The 20,335-nt window shown below is 40.3% G+C and overlaps 1 protein-coding gene across 3 annotated transcripts in view; it reads right to left on the reverse strand.

The window, feature by feature from the left end:
• LOC144722322 (serine/threonine-protein kinase Sgk2-like) overlaps positions 1-15,718 on the reverse strand; it is a 36,524-nt gene extending 20,806 nt beyond the window's left edge. The window contains exons 1-5 of one of the 3 annotated variants that reach the window (XM_078600492.1): positions 15,554-15,718; positions 9,947-10,004; positions 8,361-8,472; positions 5,363-5,446; positions 3,677-3,749 (exon numbers count right to left, since the gene is read on the reverse strand). In XM_078600492.1, coding sequence (XP_078456618.1) covers positions 3,677-3,749; positions 5,363-5,446; positions 8,361-8,450 — 247 coding nt within the window. In that variant the 5' untranslated portion in view covers positions 8,451-8,472; positions 9,947-10,004; positions 15,554-15,718. Of the gene's footprint in view, positions 1-850; positions 1,341-3,676; positions 3,750-5,362; positions 5,447-8,360; positions 8,473-9,946; positions 10,005-15,553 lie in introns of those variants that run through there. The other 2 variants (XM_078600491.1, XM_078600493.1) reach the window with 2 other exon arrangements.
• Between the last annotated feature and the right edge of the window lie 4,617 nt (positions 15,719-20,335).

The raw sequence follows: 20,335 nt of genomic DNA on the forward strand, positions 1-20,335 counted from the left end.
ACAATGCAACAATGTAGCTAGATTCTGCACACAAGTAGATCTCATCTCTCCATCTCCACGGTCGTTGTATTCTAGGGCATGCTCTGTCGTCCGTCACGACCACCAGCCGGCACCCTTCTAAGAATGCGTCCTGCCCAAGCCAATTTGATTCATTCAAAGGTTTTCGCAGTCACAGAGACAGTTAAAGGTACAACGTTAGTTACAGCAACATTAGAATATGTTTTCCAAGGGAAAACAATGGATTGGAGAAATAAAGGCATAAGCATACATGGAGAAAACATTCACAATATGAACAAGATTTGCTGATGAGATTGTAACTTTAACAACCAATGGCGATGAACTACGGGAAATAATTAAATTGCTTCATAAATATCCAATGCCATGAACAGCAAATTTTACAAACAGTTGAAAATATCTGTAGAGCTAGGACAGTCATAGAATGTGACTAAGATCAACATGATTCAGAAGATATTTTTTGGGGTCAGATCACGAAAGTAAAATGTGTGTCATAAACCCTCCTCCACCCAACACAGCAAACATGATATAATAAAGAGGTGGGCGACAGGAGGTTGCAGTGGTCTTGGAAAAGTGAATTTGATTATTACAAACAACATACCAAAGTGCAATCAAAGAATTAGATATTAATCCATGTACATTGCCTGCTATGACGTAAGGATTAGAAACATGGACATTGAAAAAGAAAATATAAGAAAGGCTGCAAATGGGCAAAAAAGTATGGAGATGGATTCTTTGAATTCGAGGAACACAGTTAGATACACCATATTAACTGTTCAGAGCACTTACAAATTGTAGCCGTATATCGATACATATTTGGAATTGCCATACATACCAACAAGCACTGTGGCAACTGCTCTCAATTTGGTGCACGATCGTCGTTTAGTTGGTTCATTCTTGACGGCCATGTTTTAGCAATGACAGAGGAAGGATGGTGGTAGTTCTATCCTATATGTTCAGCTCAAAAACTTCTTAAACATATTAAATATAGACGAAATTATGAAGCCACTTGGTTGCACAAGATGTCTTGGTATATTGGTTTACTCAGGATGTTTGATCCGTTTACGTTTGATCGTTGAACTAAATGTGGCTAAGTATCCACTAGGAATCATTGCCGAAGAGCAACATGAAATAATTTGCTTGAACGCAATCCAACACTACCAATCGGAAAAATAAGAAATCAGGTGTCACGCAAAAGTAAGCTGCTTTTGAAAAGAATAAGAACATCAACCTTTAAATGTTACTTAAAAAGGCCATGCCAGTTTTTTTTTTATATATAATGGACACAACTTGCAGGACGAAACCCTACAATTGTATGACTTTTCGTGCAGCACATCTCCTTTAGTAGACCTGTGCTGGGTGGCACGGGCGTGGTGGTGATTGTCGTTAAACACAGATGCCTTGTTTTATTTTGAAGCACATTCCTCTCATGCATTCCTTTATTCATTTTTGTCTTCATACAATGTCCTCCTGGACATGTTTATGACAACTACCCCCTCCCATTATCACGGTTGGCTATGTACTGTACGAAATAAGTTCAACGTATGTACATTTTGAAGTAATTTTACTAATCTCCCTCAATTATCAAATGCTCTAGATCAGAAATAGATTTGTTTTAAATAGCTTACATTTAATCGTCAATTTTTTTGTTAAACTAAATTTTAGCATAAAAAAATATAATTTGGATCCAAATTGTGCTAGAATCATCTGAACATATAGTGAAGTATTTTTTATTTATATATTTTTATCTTTCATTGCAGCTGGCCACTTGGTGGGTTAGACACTTTGGCCTTTGTTCAGCAACCATGATTAAAAAATAAATCTGGGTTATTGCTTTAAATAGCAGAGCCACACAATTTATCGTGGAACCTCAGAGCTAAAAATACATCAAAAACCTTGTGATATCCTTTAATGTTCTATATGTAGGCTGCATTTTCTTTAACTGTGAAGAGTGAGGGCCTTTCTTTGTACAGTTCTGCTGAATAACTGCGTAGCAATTTCACAAATAAATCCTTCAGTGTTGGAATGATACGACTTAAGTGAAGAATTATTTTTAATGACATTGTTTTTCATATGGGTCATTAGCGATTGACCTGCAACGGCCAACTCATTCCACGCAAGAGCTTGGTTTAATCTCAGGCTTCTATTAGTTTCATTTAAACCCAAGTACTCTGTAGGGATACCGTGTTTATGGAACGATTAGCATACTGGACTTGTATCCAGAGGTCATCGGTTTGGTTTCCCGGTGTATAAGTTCAAGCAATGGGCCACGTTCCTTAAATTTCCCTGCCACTGTCAACCTAGCAGTATAAATGAATACACTAGAGTATGATAATTGTTTTTTTACCCTTCTATCTGGCAACAAAACTGACACCTTTTTTTTACAAAGAGTCATGTTTGGATAGACCACAATACCTGCAGTCATAATGCAAACAAAAAACATAACTCTGATAATGTGCACTGTCCTTGAAGTTGATTGGTCCACACCCGAGACAGCTTTCCTTAGAGCCTAGTCTCACATGGGTTGGACCAGATGACGCTGTCTCGGGTGTGGACCAATCAACTTCAAGGACAGTGCACATTATCAGAGTTATGTTTTTTGTTTGCATTATGACTGCAGGTATTGTGCTCTATGCAAACATGACTCCTTGTAAAAAAAGGTGTCAGTTTTGTTGCCAGATAGAAGGGTAAAAAAAAACAATTATCATATTTTTTTTTACTGGAAAATAAGGTTCCAATGGTGTAAACAACAGAGTATGTTGATTGGCAGATCACGTGTTGTGGGGTAGAGTGTGGCTTCTCCAACCTATTCCAAAGACCTCTGGCCAACGTGCAAAAGTAGGAATAACACATTCTTTAAGGACTTTATAGAGTTCCCTTTAGTGGAGGCCCATGCGTCAACAGTGATGTGAGTAAGTAATTCCAGGGCTGCATCTTTAACTTCACTTATTATTGTGATATTGTAATTACCATTGACTTTTAGAGCCACCCAGCCATACTGGAACGATGTGATGGATACCCCCTACTGCAGTTGGTACAGCCTAACTGGCTCCCACCTGCTTCAACAACATAATATTACCAAGTCATGCTTGTGTGTAAATGCATAAATGACAAGGCCCTTGACTCATGGGTTAAGAACTATGTTAATGTGAATAATACCCTATGTCATGTGAAATGCAGGTTCGGTGTACGATTCACAATGTGTTGGCATGACCTTTAAAAAAAAGACTTGTGGGTATCACTGTGCAGGTTGTTGGAATATCATTCTTCGTTGTGCTCTCTTGCTACACTGCATTCAGTTTTTAAAACATCACCTTCAAATTACCCCTTGCACGTGACAAACAACCATGGGCCATACTTGCAGTGTCTGCAGCTGTCCCCACCAAGCACAAGGAGGAGCAGAGCAATATTGCCCCATGGAAGATGAAGTGAGATGCACACAGTTTATAAATATATGATGAACGCAGTGTCCAACGCAGTCCAATTACCCCAGGAAGCAGAACTGCCTGTTGCCTATGGGCAGATGGGATTCATAACAAGGTGGGTGATACTAGACCCAAAATATAATCCCTGCTTAGGGCACATAATGACCTTCATACATATATGGCGTGCGTGTGTGTCTTTGTCTGCACGAAAAAATCGTGCAGCCAAATCATCTCACCGGGATCAAAATGACTGCCAAAATTTCTTCTTGGTGGAAACTTGAGGTGCATCTCCGGGAATGTGTTCTTTAACTGTGCACACATTCAATAGCCACGAACCTGTTAGCTAAGAAACTGCATGTGTCAACCAAGATGAATACATCCATGCATGCGTCTGTGTAATAGTGCATGTGTACTTGTTGTCTGACAAAACAACCCCCCCAACTCCTCATGGCACCAGACGGTAACCCTGTTGTGTATTGTAAACAATGCTATTTGGGGAAAGGCTGATGTTAGCCAACTGGTTACGCTCACGTTATATTCAGATCCACGACAGTATCACATGCGGGCTCTGAACCCAAGTGAGCGGCTGGTAAACCCCTCCATGTATAGGTAATTCAAATAAATTGGGAGGCCCCAAGGGAGTGGGCATTAATGGCGTCCAATGACCAAACCCCATTTGGTATCAGCAGAGGACTAAAACTCCCTCTGGGGAGCCTCAAGAAACAAAAGATAATTGCTATAGCTCGCCACATGGGAAGTCTTAATGTTCGCTGGGGAGGAGAGCCTTCCATTTCTCTGTTGGGACCTGGACTAGTACCACATGGACCTCTGTGGAATCGAGGTCTTTCAGCCAAACTGGTTTTGGCTCTTGTCACTATGAGGAGTTGACCAATAACTCAATTTTGGGCAGGATAACATGAAAAACAAAGAGTGGCTCTTATTTGAATAAATAATGAATGAAGGGAGACTCTCAGCTTGCCAGTGGTGTGTGGGTGGCTGTGACTCCTGGGCTTTTATGGGCTTTCTTTTTCATCACCAGGAGGTGAGAGTGGTGGCAGTGGCTCTCTATGGCCCCACAGAAGATGGACATCTGTGGAGGGATGCAGGCAAGGCTGAAGAGTCAGATGCCTTATATAACCTACTCTCCTAGATGTTGGCCAAAGTTGCCCTTGAAGACAGTAATATTATTAGGTGACTTTATTGCCTGAGCGGGTCATGAACCTAGCACTTGGGCAGGGGTGATTTGAAGGCATGGGCCAAATCAGCTGAATAAGAAAGTTAGAAGACTCACTACGGGGGTAGGAGTTGACCTAGGACCCCATTCAAACCTATAAGTATTTTTTTAGGTAGCAATGTCACCGATGCTTAATGGAGAATGGCAGTTGGTATCAGTGGTGCTTTTTTTTATTAATTTCAAGCAGTTAACCCATAGCACCTGGGCCTGTGCCGTGACTTCCTGCCAGTGAGTGTACGATGCTTCATCCATATGGCTTCAAAGAGCACCTAGCCTGGTACAAGCACTGTGGTGATGTCACCAGCACTTAGTGTAAAATAGCTGGTATATGTGCGTGCATTGGAAGTTATGTATTAGTATTTAGCATAATGTTATTGCACTAACAGGCAGTGACCTTTGGCAAATTCCTTGCTGTGAAGCATGTGAAGCATGACGCCATTGGTAAAGATTATGTGTACCTGCCTTGCACCTCTTCTAGGTTGCCTTAGCCCAAATTAAGTTAACCATCTAGTATGTTTTAAGTCAGTCCTGGGGAAAGCAAAGGAAGTGGATGATGTGTATTTTTAAACACAACATCTCCTTGGGTGCCATAATAGCTTTAACAGGTTCCTGCTAACAGCTTTGGCTCCACGTGAGTCTGTGTATGCTGTGTGCCCATGTGAGTGTGTGGACGGTTACGAATACTCACGCTCTGGTACAGCTTGTAAAACTCGGCATAGCGACCCAACACAAACCAGGACTTGCCCTCGTTCGACACGACCACTTTATAGACCTGAAAAACACCCAGTCAAGATGTTGTTTAATGATTACACTGGTCAACACACTTTTTCTGGAATGAGGTATTCCAACGTTTTTAAGGTAATTTTGGGGTGCTGATTCCAAATCTGGCATCAGTTTTTGTCTATCACATCAGGTTTTTGAGATATCAACTATTGCATTTTCAATAAAAACTGCAGAAGAAAAATATTAAATAAATGTGGATATCTACATAAAATGATATTATAAACACACTATCCTAAAAATACAGCACCATATTTTAACACTAAAGCAGTCAGTGACTCGCAACAACTTGCAATCATAAGTAACAGAGTTAATTTCGGGTAAAATCAATGAAAATCGGGTATGCCGATAGCATAAAAATGAGATGTGATAGAGCAAATCTGAGATCAGATTTGGAATCAGCACCCTGAAATTAGTCTAAATCAGCTGCAAAAGTCCAGGCCAGAATTTTTTGTTGTTGTTGACCAGTGTTATTATTGGTATCACTAACATTACTATTACCAGCAATAATCATCAGCGTGGAAGAGTAGACCAAAATAACCTTTACAGAGGCTCTCTAGAGCTCGCTCTAGCGGAGGCTGCTCGACCAGCAGTGGCATGAGCGAGTAATTGAAGAGCTGCACCTTTACCTTACCTTATTCGTAAATTTAACTTTTTCATCACTCATTCAATACTGATACAGGTAAAGTGTCCTATTAAAAAGATATGCAGACCATTTGATTAACACGGCTCAGAGCGTTAAGATGCTGGCCACCTCAATTTTGAATTGGGATGTGTGTACTCCCCCAACGCGGCAGAAAAAAACACAAAAGCATCAACATTTACAACACATAGGTCAAAATGGGTTATTTAAAAAAAATCTAATCAACAACACTGCAAGCTTAGGTCATCGGTTACATTGGGTAATATGAGTATATTCTTAGGTGTAAATTTCTGACTGGACCACGTTATTCATTACATGTTACTTTTAGGAAAGGCTTTCTGATTAAAAATGAAAATTCCATTCCTTATTTTACAGATATTCTGAACGTTTCAAAAATGTATAAATGCAGTATGTTTATATGATGTAAATTATATGAAATTATATAATTATACATTGTACCAACCAAGATATTACGTGTTTGCACGTAAAATAATAATGATAGGGTACACGCACACTACAGGAAATCAATAGGGTTTTGTGATGTTAACACACCCCCAACCTAGCATTAAGCTTATTTTGAAGCCATAACCCAAGGGCATAACGTAAAATAGCTTAAGTGCCTCGATGTTATGGGCTGCTACAGTCTATTAGAAACCTAATAAGTCTGTGTGTACATTTAATCACCCATTCGCAAAACCTCTTGACTTCCCCTCGTGTGCACAGTGAGTTAAAAGGAAAGGGACTAAAATAATATAGAAACAAAGCAATCCTCGGAGAGTCCAGGATTTTTAAGAAAACAGCCACGAATTTTACATTATTTTGGTAACATCTCAGCACTTGTCTAATTAGCGTTGCGAATAGATTAAATTATGATGATGGACCAGCATTTAAGTGTTTTGCTTGCACATAAGTGTTGCCTGAAGGCTTAATTACAATAAAGGCTTTGTTCAGTTTGGCGAGACACTGGTCCTCATTTGTCAGGATCGATACAATGAAGGTCTGTTCCACGGGTCAAAGAAAATAAGTCTCAGAGGGGCAATTTAAAGTTTCATAATGAGTTTGGTTATTTCTTTGTGAAGTAAACAGGGCACTTGAGTGGTTTTGGCAGGAATGTTCCCAGAATTAATTGCACGTCAATCTTGTTACGGCTGTTGAAGAAAAAGAGTTGATTTCAGCATGACTTGGGCATAACAACAATCATTGGCCAAACAGGATTGATAATTAACCCAGGGGACATTACAACCCAAATTTATACTTTATGTACAACTATTTACATCCATGTGTCAAGACAAACTTCTGAGACAAACTCGTATACAGTAATGAAATGTCATAACAATCTACAGTGGATAATCTAGAAACGTTCCAAGTGGTGGTGGTACCAAAATATAACGCTATTGAAATAAGACTCTGCGTTTAATAAAATAACACATTTCATATATTTTCTCCGGTCTTGGATCCGTCAATTGGTCATGTACAGTAATAATAGTAACAACAGAACATAGTGCAGCATTGATTTGCTGATTAAAGAAAAAGTGAGGCTTGAAACTTTACCAGGAGTGTCCAATTAGAAAATGTATACTTCAGTACTTTTGCAGTTTTCCCCAAAAAAGGCAACGACCTGTACTGCTTTATTCAAGAACCTGGGTTCCATTCCGGTGGGTGTCTCACACTTGTCGAGTCTCATTCCCTATGCGATCCAAGACCCCAGGCTCTGAGTTGCTAGATTGTAGGTGCTTGCCACCATACACGGCTTACAATCACTACTAGTTCAGTGTTCTAAAAGGTTTGCATGCTCGGTGGCGAGATGTTAACTACCTCGCCTGGTATATAGGAGTTTGTGGGTTCCATCCCATCCCTGACGCCTATATATTTGGAATTTGCATGTTCTCCCCGTGGTCGCATGGATTTTTCTCCGTGTCCTCTGGTTTTCCCCCTCCACATTTAGAATCGACATGCGTTTATAGTATTTGGCTGCTATAAATTTCAACGTAAGCCAACACGTTGAGCTATCATTTGTGGCCAGGTCGCTCTACTGAAAAAGAGCTATGTAGCTAAGGGGACCTTACCTGGTGAGATACAAAAAATAGTTCAGAAATAATAGTTTAAATAGAAATGCTTTCCGTGATCGTTTGAACAAAGAATCGGCGGTGCTGTTGCTGTGCGGGTGAGCACGGTGTGAATTTAATACGTAGGCTTTCGTGACCAATATTATTAATAATAACGTTTTTTGGGTTAGGTCGCGTAAATATATTATTATGAGTACCGTATGGTGAGCTCGCTTCTCCCAGATGTCCAGGCTGCCGCTGACACTCGCGGATGGATGGGAAGTCTCAAAGTGGTTGCAGTCTCCCATCAGGCCGAGTTTACACGTCGTCCTGGATTGTACGTGCATGCAAAAAAGACAACGATACAAAGATCCACTTGTAGCATTTCCAGACCGGTGCGGTGAGTGCCGTTAGCGTGCACCTATGAAGACCGGCACTATGTCGCCCTGTAGAGGTAAGAATCATGCTGGGCATGGTGCTTGCCACCTATGCTAATCCTTAACACACCAGATACTCATTTAAGGCTGAATTGACAATGGGGAGGCCCAGAACTGGTTCAGATATCCGCCACTGGCTGATGATCTGAAGATTCATCATGCAGTGCACTAACCACTACACTACCGATTCCCACATGACAAGGACACAAGACAAAGATCCCCCATGTAGCCTTGACAGACTTTTGGGGCAAGTGCTGTGGGTAGCTAGCACCACACTCGCCTGCCTTTGTCTCCCCAGTGGTGATGTTTACACACCGCACCAGGTACCTATTTGAGGCTGAGTCGACCTAAGGGAGGCCTATGACTGGTTCAGATAATTGTCACAGGTGTTGGCCGTGAGCAGGAATCGAACTCGGGTTGCTGGGTTCATAGTCTGCCAATGCCCACACAAGGAAACACAGACACATGCACGCCCACACACAGCAAGTAACTAAGTTATTAATTCTCCGGGGCTTGATGCCAATATCACAATTGGACAGTTGGGATATTCGAAATTTGTGGAGAAAAACCAATATGCATTCATCAATAAAGGTTATTGTACCTCAAGGCATATGCGGTGATGATGTTAAAGAAACTAATATTGTCTGCAGTGAATGTGAATCCAGTGGTTGATAAAAATGTGAGCCGAATAAAGCAAAAGGTTAAACAATACACGCAAAGGAAACACACATCTGTATGGAGTTTGTATGGGAGAGCTGTTATGCGTAACGACTACATGCACATCTTCTTGGTTCTTTAGGTAAAGTCACGTAGAAGGGAAGTAATAAAATAATAAAAATAAAACAATAAACATAATAAAAATTATTTTTATTATTTTATTACTTCCCTTCTACGTGACTTTACCGAAAGAACCAGAAGATGAATCCCTGCAGTCACGAAAGCTTTAAATCGAAAGACTACATGCACAATTGTGGCAACAGGATAACGGAGCTGTAATGTACCAATGATTTATAATAAGCACAAAATCCGCTATAAAGTTGTCAAGTTCATTTACCACTGCACTGCCAACACAATGGAATACACTACGCAGTCACAAGTCATGAATTACTGTTGTGTTTCTGGAAATAACTTCACTTATTAATGGTTGTTATGTTACAAACGTTGAAACCTTTTGGAATTAATTACATCTTTGTAATGGGAACAATATAGGTCGAGTGTTGGCGTTTTCGTTTAAGATTACTTTGTGCTCTTACACGATGTCGTGACTGTAAAGGTGGCTCTATTTAAACCAATCGTCCATGAACAAGTGCAGTGTAATAAAGCACACAATGTAATATAATACAATAATATGCAGTAATATACTGTACCAGCGATGGGGGAACCCACAACCTGCGGCCAGATTAAAGCCTGCCACTTGGAAGCAGCCTGTAAATGATAAATTTACCTGTCACTGCAAGCATCATAGCTGCACTAATTGGATACTAGAGAGGGAAATATTTTCAATCGAGCAAAAATGTTGCTAATTTGAGCGTCGTCAGTGACCTCTGTCACTGAAAAGGGACGTTCTGTATAACATTGGAGCAGTCACATCACATTTCAGATAAAATAGGAGTCGTAGATGTAGCTGCTACTTCATAATAAACCAAAAAAAGTTAGGATTGCAGAGGAACGCCGGTCGCCCCCCCGCCCTCCACCACGCTGTCCCCGAGCACTTTGCCTCCTTCCTTTAACTGCGAGCTGCGATTTTGAAACTTTTCACAATTTCCCTCTTAATGAAGAGCTGCGGCTGCCCTTATTGTATGAGCCTGCTGCGAACGCATTACTGGCCTTGGAGCAGTGGAGCATATCCGCAATGAAAGAGCCTTCTAATGAAAGGGAGTCTTCAAAGTCAACTGGAGTTGGTTGGTTGGGGGGAGGTGGGGGGGGGTCACGATGCGTGTTAATGTGTGGCCTGTCGGAGACATTTGAAGGTCCTATTTGGCACTCTGGATAACGTTACCGGCCTTTTTTCTACAAAATACCTAACAGTATTCCTTAGCATGGCTCCAAGTGGTGAATAATCATCATAATAACAATGCAATTACTATATTCCACATATATCACTTTCCGTAGCTGCATTACTACATCTGAAAATGTAAGCTACACATGAAAATCGTCATGTGAATTAATGATACAGTAACGCTTCATCAAATGGATTTTTTTTTCTTTTGTAAAAATTAGCATTATCTTTCTTGTGTAGATAACGGAGGCATAAGTGAGCACACAAAATAATGTTGATGTTCTTAAATGATTATTATACGTATCGCATTGGCTTTTTCATCATGCTTAGACATTCAATTGTATGCGTGCGTGTCTGGGTGAGATTAGTAGCGTTATAGTGGTTATCACACTGCAATCCTGAGAATCTGGGTTCAACCCCAGGTCATCCATACCATCATTGGCAACTTGTACCTGATCCAGCCTTAACCCTTCCTATGGTAAATATAGCCTTACATAAGTTATCCTTCCCCTGCACCTCCGATTAGCATGGTTGGCTCCGTAGGATGCGATAGAAGTTCAACATACATCTTTACTGTACATATGTACCTGTGCAGTGCCTGAAAATCACTTCTGTGGTGCTTATGATATGACTTCAAGCTGTGCATTACACGCATTAATAGGTGTTTGCTAGCAGCACTTACCTTTGCAGTCTATAAGGCTAATTAAAATCACTTTTCTGTCCTTATTTGTGCATACTGTATATCTGTTTGCTAGATATTCATTTTATATATTCAATAAATAAATGTTTGAACGTGCCATACAAACGCATGCACTGGGCTATAAATACAGAAAAAGTAGGCATGTAACAATACACCAATTCCTCGATTAAAAATCAGTTTCAATGATAGATGTATTGCATGTGAGAAAATATGAAAATGGTATCCTTATACGTTTAAGCAAACTGAGTGAACAAACGTTTAAGAAGGATACCGAGAAAATACAAAACACAAATACAGACGTATGAATCGTTACTTAACTCAATGTCAGCCAAAATGCAGTATCGGTTATTGTTTTTATATCCACATACACAAAATAATTTGTGAAGGTCACATGAACGACTGCATTATGCAAGGCACAATGTCGAAGCTAAAATCAATCACCTTCATTACCTGTACAGTAAATATACAAAAACAACAAATTCCGAGATCTCTGTGTTGAAAAAAAAAGTAATATTATACTTCACATATACATTTTAACTCGTACAGCTGCTACATGATTATGTTGCCAGCAAGTGCATTGTTGTACTGCCCGATGCTTCAATGTCTCAGCTCCCCACCTTCACCACATCCTACACTGACCAGTATAGTGAGGCATGGTAAAATCACACTCATGATTCCGACAGCATAGGTAGGGCCCTCGTTCAGCAGTGCATTGATAAAAGAGCTGTACATGTCCATTATATATCTTATGAAGATTTCACATTGTTAAATGGGAAGCACTCAACTGCATTCGTGGCCCTATCAAGCCAGAAGGACTATTTAAATCCACTGCTATATTTAGGTCAGTATATTGTCCAGGGGTGGGGAACCTTTTTTCTGCCAAGGGCCATTTGGATATTTATAACATCGTTCGCGGGCCATACAGAATTATCAACTTAAACATTAGCCCGTTATATTTGTTCAAACAATTAATCAACTCACCCCTAATGTGATGGCTGGAACTGCTTCTCTTAGGTGAGGCGTGTGATGTTAGCTGGTATTGACGATATTGCTACTCGCAACTGCTTTTCCAGGTTTGCTCCTAGATTTATTGAATTTCGAGTCCCGCCTGCGGTTGCCTTGGCAGGGCCAGACCAAATGATTTCGCGGGCCTTACATGGCACGCGGGCCCGACGTTCTCCACCCCTGGTCTATACCATCTCCCTTACACATTGGCCTCAGTGTTAACAACTATAAAATGGATTGATTTACTGCTGTTGAAACACATTATTAAAGTTTATTTTAACAAAAATTCTCCTTTAAGGTTTCTATATGCTTATAAATGTCTAACATAGACTCGTTAAAATGTTTTCAAGGGCACTTTGGATAGTTTTAGAAACTATGTTTTAGTTTTTGCCCCCCACAATTGATATCACAACATTGCTGGAGGCACCCAGACACATTGCTACAAACACCCCCCTCTGTGATCCTCCCTACAAGCAGCATAGCTTCTTCATTTTGAAAAATCATATTGGAATATCCATCTTGGGGTTTGGTCTAACATCCTTCAAGAGTCTATCTTACAAAACCTCTGGAATGTGCTCTCTTAACCGACGTAGAAGAGTGCTTTGCTAAGTATTGGTGAGAATTCAAGATTTAATCCCAGGTTCTCGGCAATATTCTGCCACAGGAGCAGCAACAGCCGCCTGTGAAAGAAGTTGCCATTTGAACCTTTGGTTACTAGAGTGTGGTGGCTTGTGGCCAACAGCGATCAGCAGTTCTTTTTGGGAATTTAAGATTTAGGCTTTGCAAAGGTCAGCTCCTTCCTTAACAATGCAATCAAGAAATGCACCAATTCTTGGCTTGCAGTAGCACTGGAACTGCAATGACTGCATTTGCTTGATATTAGATTAAATATAACCTTCTAGAGAGATGTATTGAATTCAAACCAAGGGTCCCTTTAATCAAAATTCATGACCTCTTTTTCGAGGGGTCTCAAAATTTACGCAGATACTATTTTTAACAATTTAGTGTGGGTAGTTTTTACATTTGGGAATTTGGGCCATGAAACCAACACGATTCTGCATTCTTAAACATCCGCGATTTAGCAAGCAGATGGAAAACTTTGGACATTCCCAGCATTAAATCAGTGTAATGTCCATAATGTATAACGTCAACAGAATTTTTGTTTCATATTTTTAGGCAAGGTCCCAATGAGATGAGTATATTTTTTTCAAAGGAACTGCCAGTAATAAAATACGTGCATGAAAACGTAGGGTTTTTTTCTTCGAATTTTGCAATATAACACAATTTAAATAGTCATTAAACATTTTATAATAATCAAAGTATATTTGGACAGATATCATATAAGGTAAGTATACAAATACTCAGAATTCATATTTAGCTATACAAATTATTGGGAAAAATGTCATTGAAAATCTTGTTACTGAGAACCTTAGTAAGGCTGCCATAGCGCATCAGATGGTGGTGTGGCCAGTACCTCGCATGCCCTGCTGTCTCTGTCTCCCCAGTGCAATTTAGGCTGAGATGTTGAAAGGGAGGCCCATCGTAGGTTCATATTTTAATCGCCAATACCACATATGGAAAGGAATCAATCCACGTGTGTGTTTTTTATTGGAGTGCACTAAGGTAACCACTACTCCACAGCTTGCCATATTTGGCCACGTGGGAAATACACAGCATACACATTATGGAACATACCATTACTCAAGTGTAAAACAATTCCCTGTGGGAAGATGCTTGACACTGGCCATTGAATGAGCACCAACTGGCTATGTGGCTCGGCGGTAGAGGGAACGGCTCACAATCGGAAGGTTGCGCATTAACATCCTCATTGGCGGTTGACTCGGGTGCCACGGTGCAAGATGTTAACTACCTCGCCTGGTATATAGGAGGTCGTGGGTTCCATCATGACCCTTGACGCCTGTATATTTGGAGTTTGCATGTTCTCGTGGATTTTTGTTCTCACATTCTCCCTGCGGTCGCGTGGATTTTTTCTCCGGGTCCTCCGGTTTTTCCCTCCACATTTAGAAACATATGTTTTAGAGTGTTTGGATGCTATAGATTCCCACATGATACGCTGCTTCGTTGAGACAGGTTACTAAGAAAAGGGATGTATAGCTCAGTGGGCCTTACCTGGTAAAAAAAATAGTTTAGTTTACTGAGCCAATGATTCTCTTTGGAGTTGATAAAATCTTTACCACTGTGGTGAGGGCAAAGCAACAGTGGTTGTCTTTGGAAAAGACTCGCTCCCACCATGTGAATGCCGATTTTCCACCACTGGCTCAAGAGCTGTAAACCCGGGGCTCATTCGAGCAGGAAAAAAAATCACTTTAGCTTTTGAATGGGCACTGGCCCTTTATCGAGAGGGTCATTAATTCAGTGACCAAAAGGCTAATCAACGAACAGCTGCCATATGTACTCAGCCCTTTGTCTATTAAGTTGGCACAACAATCATTAAGCCATCATCTAGTGAACAAACATCAAACTTTAACTTTCGAATAGAGCCATGAAACAAATGCTAAACTTCACAAGAATGTTTGTAATTAATTTAAAATCGGTATACCTGTGCTATTTATATACTACTGTACTAAACTAAATTCGTGTTCCATAAAGATGGCATACAAAACAAATGTATGGTGTACTATATACTGAATATAATGCATGAAGTCTCTATTACACACAATACAATGTACGAAAGTACTGAATTCATATACTATCACCATCCACGATAAATCCACTGCTGGATTAAGGCCTTAAAATGCGGAATATAACACGTGGTAAGGTTTATAATGTACCCTGTATGCTTTGTACAAATACAATATAAAAATGTACACAATCTAAACAATAACATATACACAAGAAAACTCACAAAATTGTACAGCTCAAAACTAGAATATACATCCGCTTTGAACTGCTAAAATGTATAGATAGGTACAAACACTGCAATACAGTATATAACTACACACTATGGGATACAAATATTACACTAAATCACACCGCTAGTATTCACATACACTGCAGAATATACAGCAATGCATAACGTAACGTGTGCATTCAACAATGAATAAATACACATGCCGATAAATATTTATTTCTCAAAAAGCAACCCCATTGATTTGAACATTCCACTCCTGAGGAATGCAGAGAGCGCAGAGCAAGGAAGAAGCCCTTTAATTCCCACGTACCATTTACTCCCCATGTGCATAGAGTTGCAAGTCTAGGAGTGTGGTGTATATCGGTGTAAGATCAAGGGTACACACGTGGGTAACTCACGTTGAGCGTGGTGGATGAAGGAACGTGCCGGTTCACAGCCGTCACCTGCCTGTGACAGCAGCAGCAATGCACGCCTCTGGTTTTTGTGGCAGCGTCTGGAAGCCGGCGATGGGGCGCAGAATTTAACGCGGCTTCAGCTGTGACTCGGCGCAAGGGCATCTGGCCAAGCCCTGGCTCCACAGCAACAAAAAGTTGAGGGGGAGAAAAAAAATTCCATGGTTGCTGGATTTTTTTTAAGCGCGCAGGAATTGAGGATTTTTTTTTATTGGCAGCACGCCAGCCCTAACTTTTCACATACCCCGATGTAATATGATTCTCTCTGCATTCACTGCTTTATGAATGTACAATAGTGTTGGGTTACATACACATGGCATAGACAACTTCACACTTAGATTAAAGTAGCTCTTTCCAATGTAAAATGTTATATTGGCAGACCATGGCAGTGAGTAGAGAGCACTTCAATAACTGAACAAAAGGGATGCAACCTTCCTGGTCGTTAATGTCATGTTTAACTTGGCAATATTTGATGTCACATCTTTATTTTTCGGAACACGTGAGTTTTTTTAATGTCTACGTTTTCTAACCATGTAATGCCTTCGTAAAATGCAATGAGTTGAAGCATTTAAAAATTACAGTCTCGCGAAGGGTGATATGGTGGTAACGAATGCTGCCTAGTGAGATAACATCCTTTTGGACGTGCATTCTCACCATTATTCTGCAAATGTTCAGATGCCTTGCAAGGGCCGAGCTCCAGCCAATCGGGAGTGGGCTATGGTGGGAGTGTGTTTAGACGGGCAGGCTTTATTTAAAAGGCCCTAACACAAACAATTTGGTTGTATTTAGCATGACAATTAACTTTATCGTTCACTGGAATTTCTTTATGTTGCTCAGTCTTTCTGTCCCTGGCTCCTGTGTTAATCCTGTGCTTCTGTACTATTGTAACTTGTTGATTCAGGCAACCCGTGACAAAAGGGACGTGATGTCTCAATGGGCTCTTAACTCGTGACATCAAGTATGCAGCTACAGTACTGTAGTAGATACCATACAACCATAATAGGTGAATTATATTGTACAACCCTTTTTGTCAGTCCACTGCTGGATGAGGGCTTTCCCATGCCATGTAGGTCGCGGGGGGATGTTTTACCATACTTAATCACGCTGGTATTTATGGGTTGCTGAAGGCAGGGAAAATAAACGGTGGAGCATAGAAGCAAAGTCCAACAATGGAGTATGCTCTGCTGCCCTCTGTTGCCCAACACACGGCCCCACGGCAGCCTATAACAACCCGTTCCATGCGTAGTGTCACCCATTCAAGCACGATCCAGGCTCAAATCTTATTATTCGAGGATAACGAGTGCATTCAAAGTTATTTGGTCTTGAGCATGAGCCACGTAAACATGAAAATGTAAATTTAAAAATATCGTAGACTTTATGGTACATTGTAAATAAAAAGTGAATTCTTGACTTAAAGCTTTCGTGACAGCAGGAATTCATATTCTTTGGGTCTTTCGGTAAAGTCACGTAGATAGAAAAAAGAATAATAAAATAATATTTTATTATTATATGTAGAAAAAAGAATAATAAAATAATATTTTATTATTATATAAAAGTTAAATAATAATATGTTTTTGTTATTATTTTTTCTATTTACGTGACTTTACCGAAAGACCCAAAGAAAATAAAAGGTTAATAGAAATGAAGCATAAACACAAATACACATTTACAACGAAGCTAACATGGATATTTAGCCTCGATAGAAAAAGGCAGTCAGTTTAAAGCTTTAAAAGTATCAGTGGAGGGGTGAAAGAGATTGATTGAGGATGTTGTGAGAAAAGCCAGTATTTGCTGAGGGTTGGGTAAAATTACATGAGAGAGGAGCAGATCCATAAGGGATGTATTAACAGTGAGAAAGCTACTGTAGCTGATGTTCAATTAGACAGATATAGGATCAGGTGTGACCCCAGGTATGAGCTTTACATTTAAAAAAAATGATAATTCGAAGTGTGTACCCAGCATAAAAAAGACACACAGAGGTGAAAAGTGTTCTACGTGATCTTCTTGGTTCTTTCGGTAAAGTCACGTAGAAGGGAAATAGTTAAACATTAAAAAAAATGTATTTCCCTTCCACGTGACGTTATTATTTTAAAATATTTTATTATTTCCCTTCTACGTGACGTTACCGAAAGAACCAAGAATATGAATCCCTGCAGTCACGAAAGCTTTAAATAAAAATGTGGCCATATAACAGCAGTTTAATAGGCCTGATTCTGCTGATGAAACTGAGAAGTGTGAAACTGATTCAGTTTTTTCTTATAGAACATTAGCCATGAAGGCCCATTGGTTTATGAACTGGAAGACAGTATGTTTAACACGTAGGCTTTCACGACCAATATATAGGTTTTACAGGTTTTTGGGTTAGATCGCGTAAATATATAAATGTGCCATTAAAACCCGCCACCACCCGACACAGCCAACTAGTAAACAGAACATGCCAATTCGTGTTGGAGCCAAGCCCCAACATTTACAATCTGAGTACGACGTTTTGCCAGTAATTACAACTAGCTTCATCAGGCGACAGCCAGATTTGTGGAGAAGTCCACCTGTTTCGTTCCTTATATAGATGTGGTGATCACGCGTCTGTGCTCTTGCGCAAAGTGGGGGGGGATGAGTCGACGTTCATTATGCAAGCGCATTATGCGAGCCCTTTGATCTTGTCTTTTCTGTCTATTGTGTGTATTAAAATAGCCGTACCAACGGTAATCCCTATTGAAGTATGGTGCCCTTTATAGGCATGCATTTAAATAATGTGTTCTTTGATGATTTGCGTCCATGCAGCACTAAGGTGGTAGCTTTCTGAAAGGTTACAATGATTTTTTTCTTTTAATTTCGATAGATTCTCTAATTAGTCTTGGCCAGTAGTAGCTAATCTTGCACAGGACTTCAACATTATTAAAATAAATTTAGTGTCCTTGTTGGCACGCGTGTTCTGCTACTGCTGTATTCGGGAGAATTCAATATTTCTCTGATATTATTTTAGTCTCATGTTGATCATTCCTCCTGTTTGCCCAACATAACATTTTCCACACACACTGCAAATGAACGGTTACAATGATGCACAAATCAACAGGGCATTGAATGTCAAAACCAAATCAAATAACGTACATTGCGGGAGTAACTGATAAACTAGCCAGATGTTTGAAAAAACAAAACATCCGTGTCAGATTTGGCACGGTACATAAAATACAAAATTTATCTCTAATACAAAATATGTATTACCGAAGGTATCAACAGAAGGTGTGTACAGGATAAACAGCACGTGTGGAAAACGGGTTTATATTTACGCGATCTAACCCAAAAACACCTGTATTATGGATCAACCTGCATTGACCAGCATGGTGAGGTACGGTCAAGCAACCTCCATGACCAAAAGGCATCATGTACTGTGTTTGCCACATATGCCATAAATCAACCCCGCACTGGAAGGACAGAATGTGTCAGTCCACAGCACAATAAACGGCTGTAATCCAGACCATCCCTCCTCGTCCACAAGAATCACACACAAAGGCTATCCACCCTGCAGCATGTCCTCAATAGTGTCTGTTGCTAGAGTGAATGTTTATCTGTTATTCATGATGGAATTATTTTCCAAGCCTGCAGCTAACTGCTTTCACATTCAAAATGTCGCCCCATGGCGTGCATGTAGGCAACACAAACCCAAATTCAGTGTCTCTTCATCAACTTTGTGTGGATTAATTGGTAATTCATTCATCACTCACCTAACAATGAATGGCTTGCGGGCAGTTTTGGCAAATGTAGGACCTTCCAAGCTTGGCAAAGGGAGTTAATTGGTTTGGTTACTCATTATATTTTTAATGAGCACACAATGAAGACCCATGGCATTTAAAAAAAAATCAGTTAATAAGTATGCAGTATATATTAATGGATAATTTTATTCTGATGGCGGTACCCCGGGGTACCAAATAATACAAAATGGCCAAGGCAATTAAATATAGTATTTCTGGGACACTATTTTTTCCAGGGGTCTACTTAACTCCGCGACTGGGGTACCAATCAATCCGAAATCAGTGCTACTCCGCGATGTTGAAACGCCAAACATGAGCATAAAAAAAAATCTGTTATCAAAAAATTATACTTTGAAGAGTGCATCGTGTACAGCTCGTCGAGATGAGTCGATTGCCGCATCGCCGACCATCAACAGACTAAAAATGACTGCATCACGGACATGATGCGAGAGCCGGGGCACTATGGTAACCCCCGGGGTACCGCCATAAGGTTAATTTGTGTACTCTTGAAGATTATGGCACTGTCTACTTTGGGGTTTCTGTCTACTTTATAGCAGACTCAGAGAGTATATATTTTTAGCATTTTCATTACAATTTTCCCCCAATTTTATCCCGATTGTGCAATTGGCATCAGGCTGTGAGACGGCACACGGAAGTGGCTATAACAGAGCCATCTCTGAGATTCCTAGCGCTAGTGCGTTTGCCGCTTGTCGCATAGGTTCATGGTTTGAATCTAATGCCAACCATGAGTAATACTGCATATGTTGTGACGGTATTCACAATTTTCCTGAATTATTTTCCAAATGTAAAACAAATCACATGCAAATGACTCATTGGCGATTATACAGTACATATGTGAGGGTCGCTAGCCCCCGCGATCCCTCCCTCGGTACCCCTAACGGCCGGGTTAACCTCATTACTCGCCCCCTCGCTGCTAGGCGAACCGCTGCTGCGTTCTTCACCCATGGGGTGAGAGCCG

This window comes from Lampetra planeri, chromosome 14 (assembly GCF_965212315.1).
Source record: "Lampetra planeri chromosome 14, kcLamPlan1.2.h2, whole genome shotgun sequence".
NCBI lineage: Eukaryota > Metazoa > Chordata > Hyperoartia > Petromyzontiformes > Petromyzontidae > Lampetra > Lampetra planeri.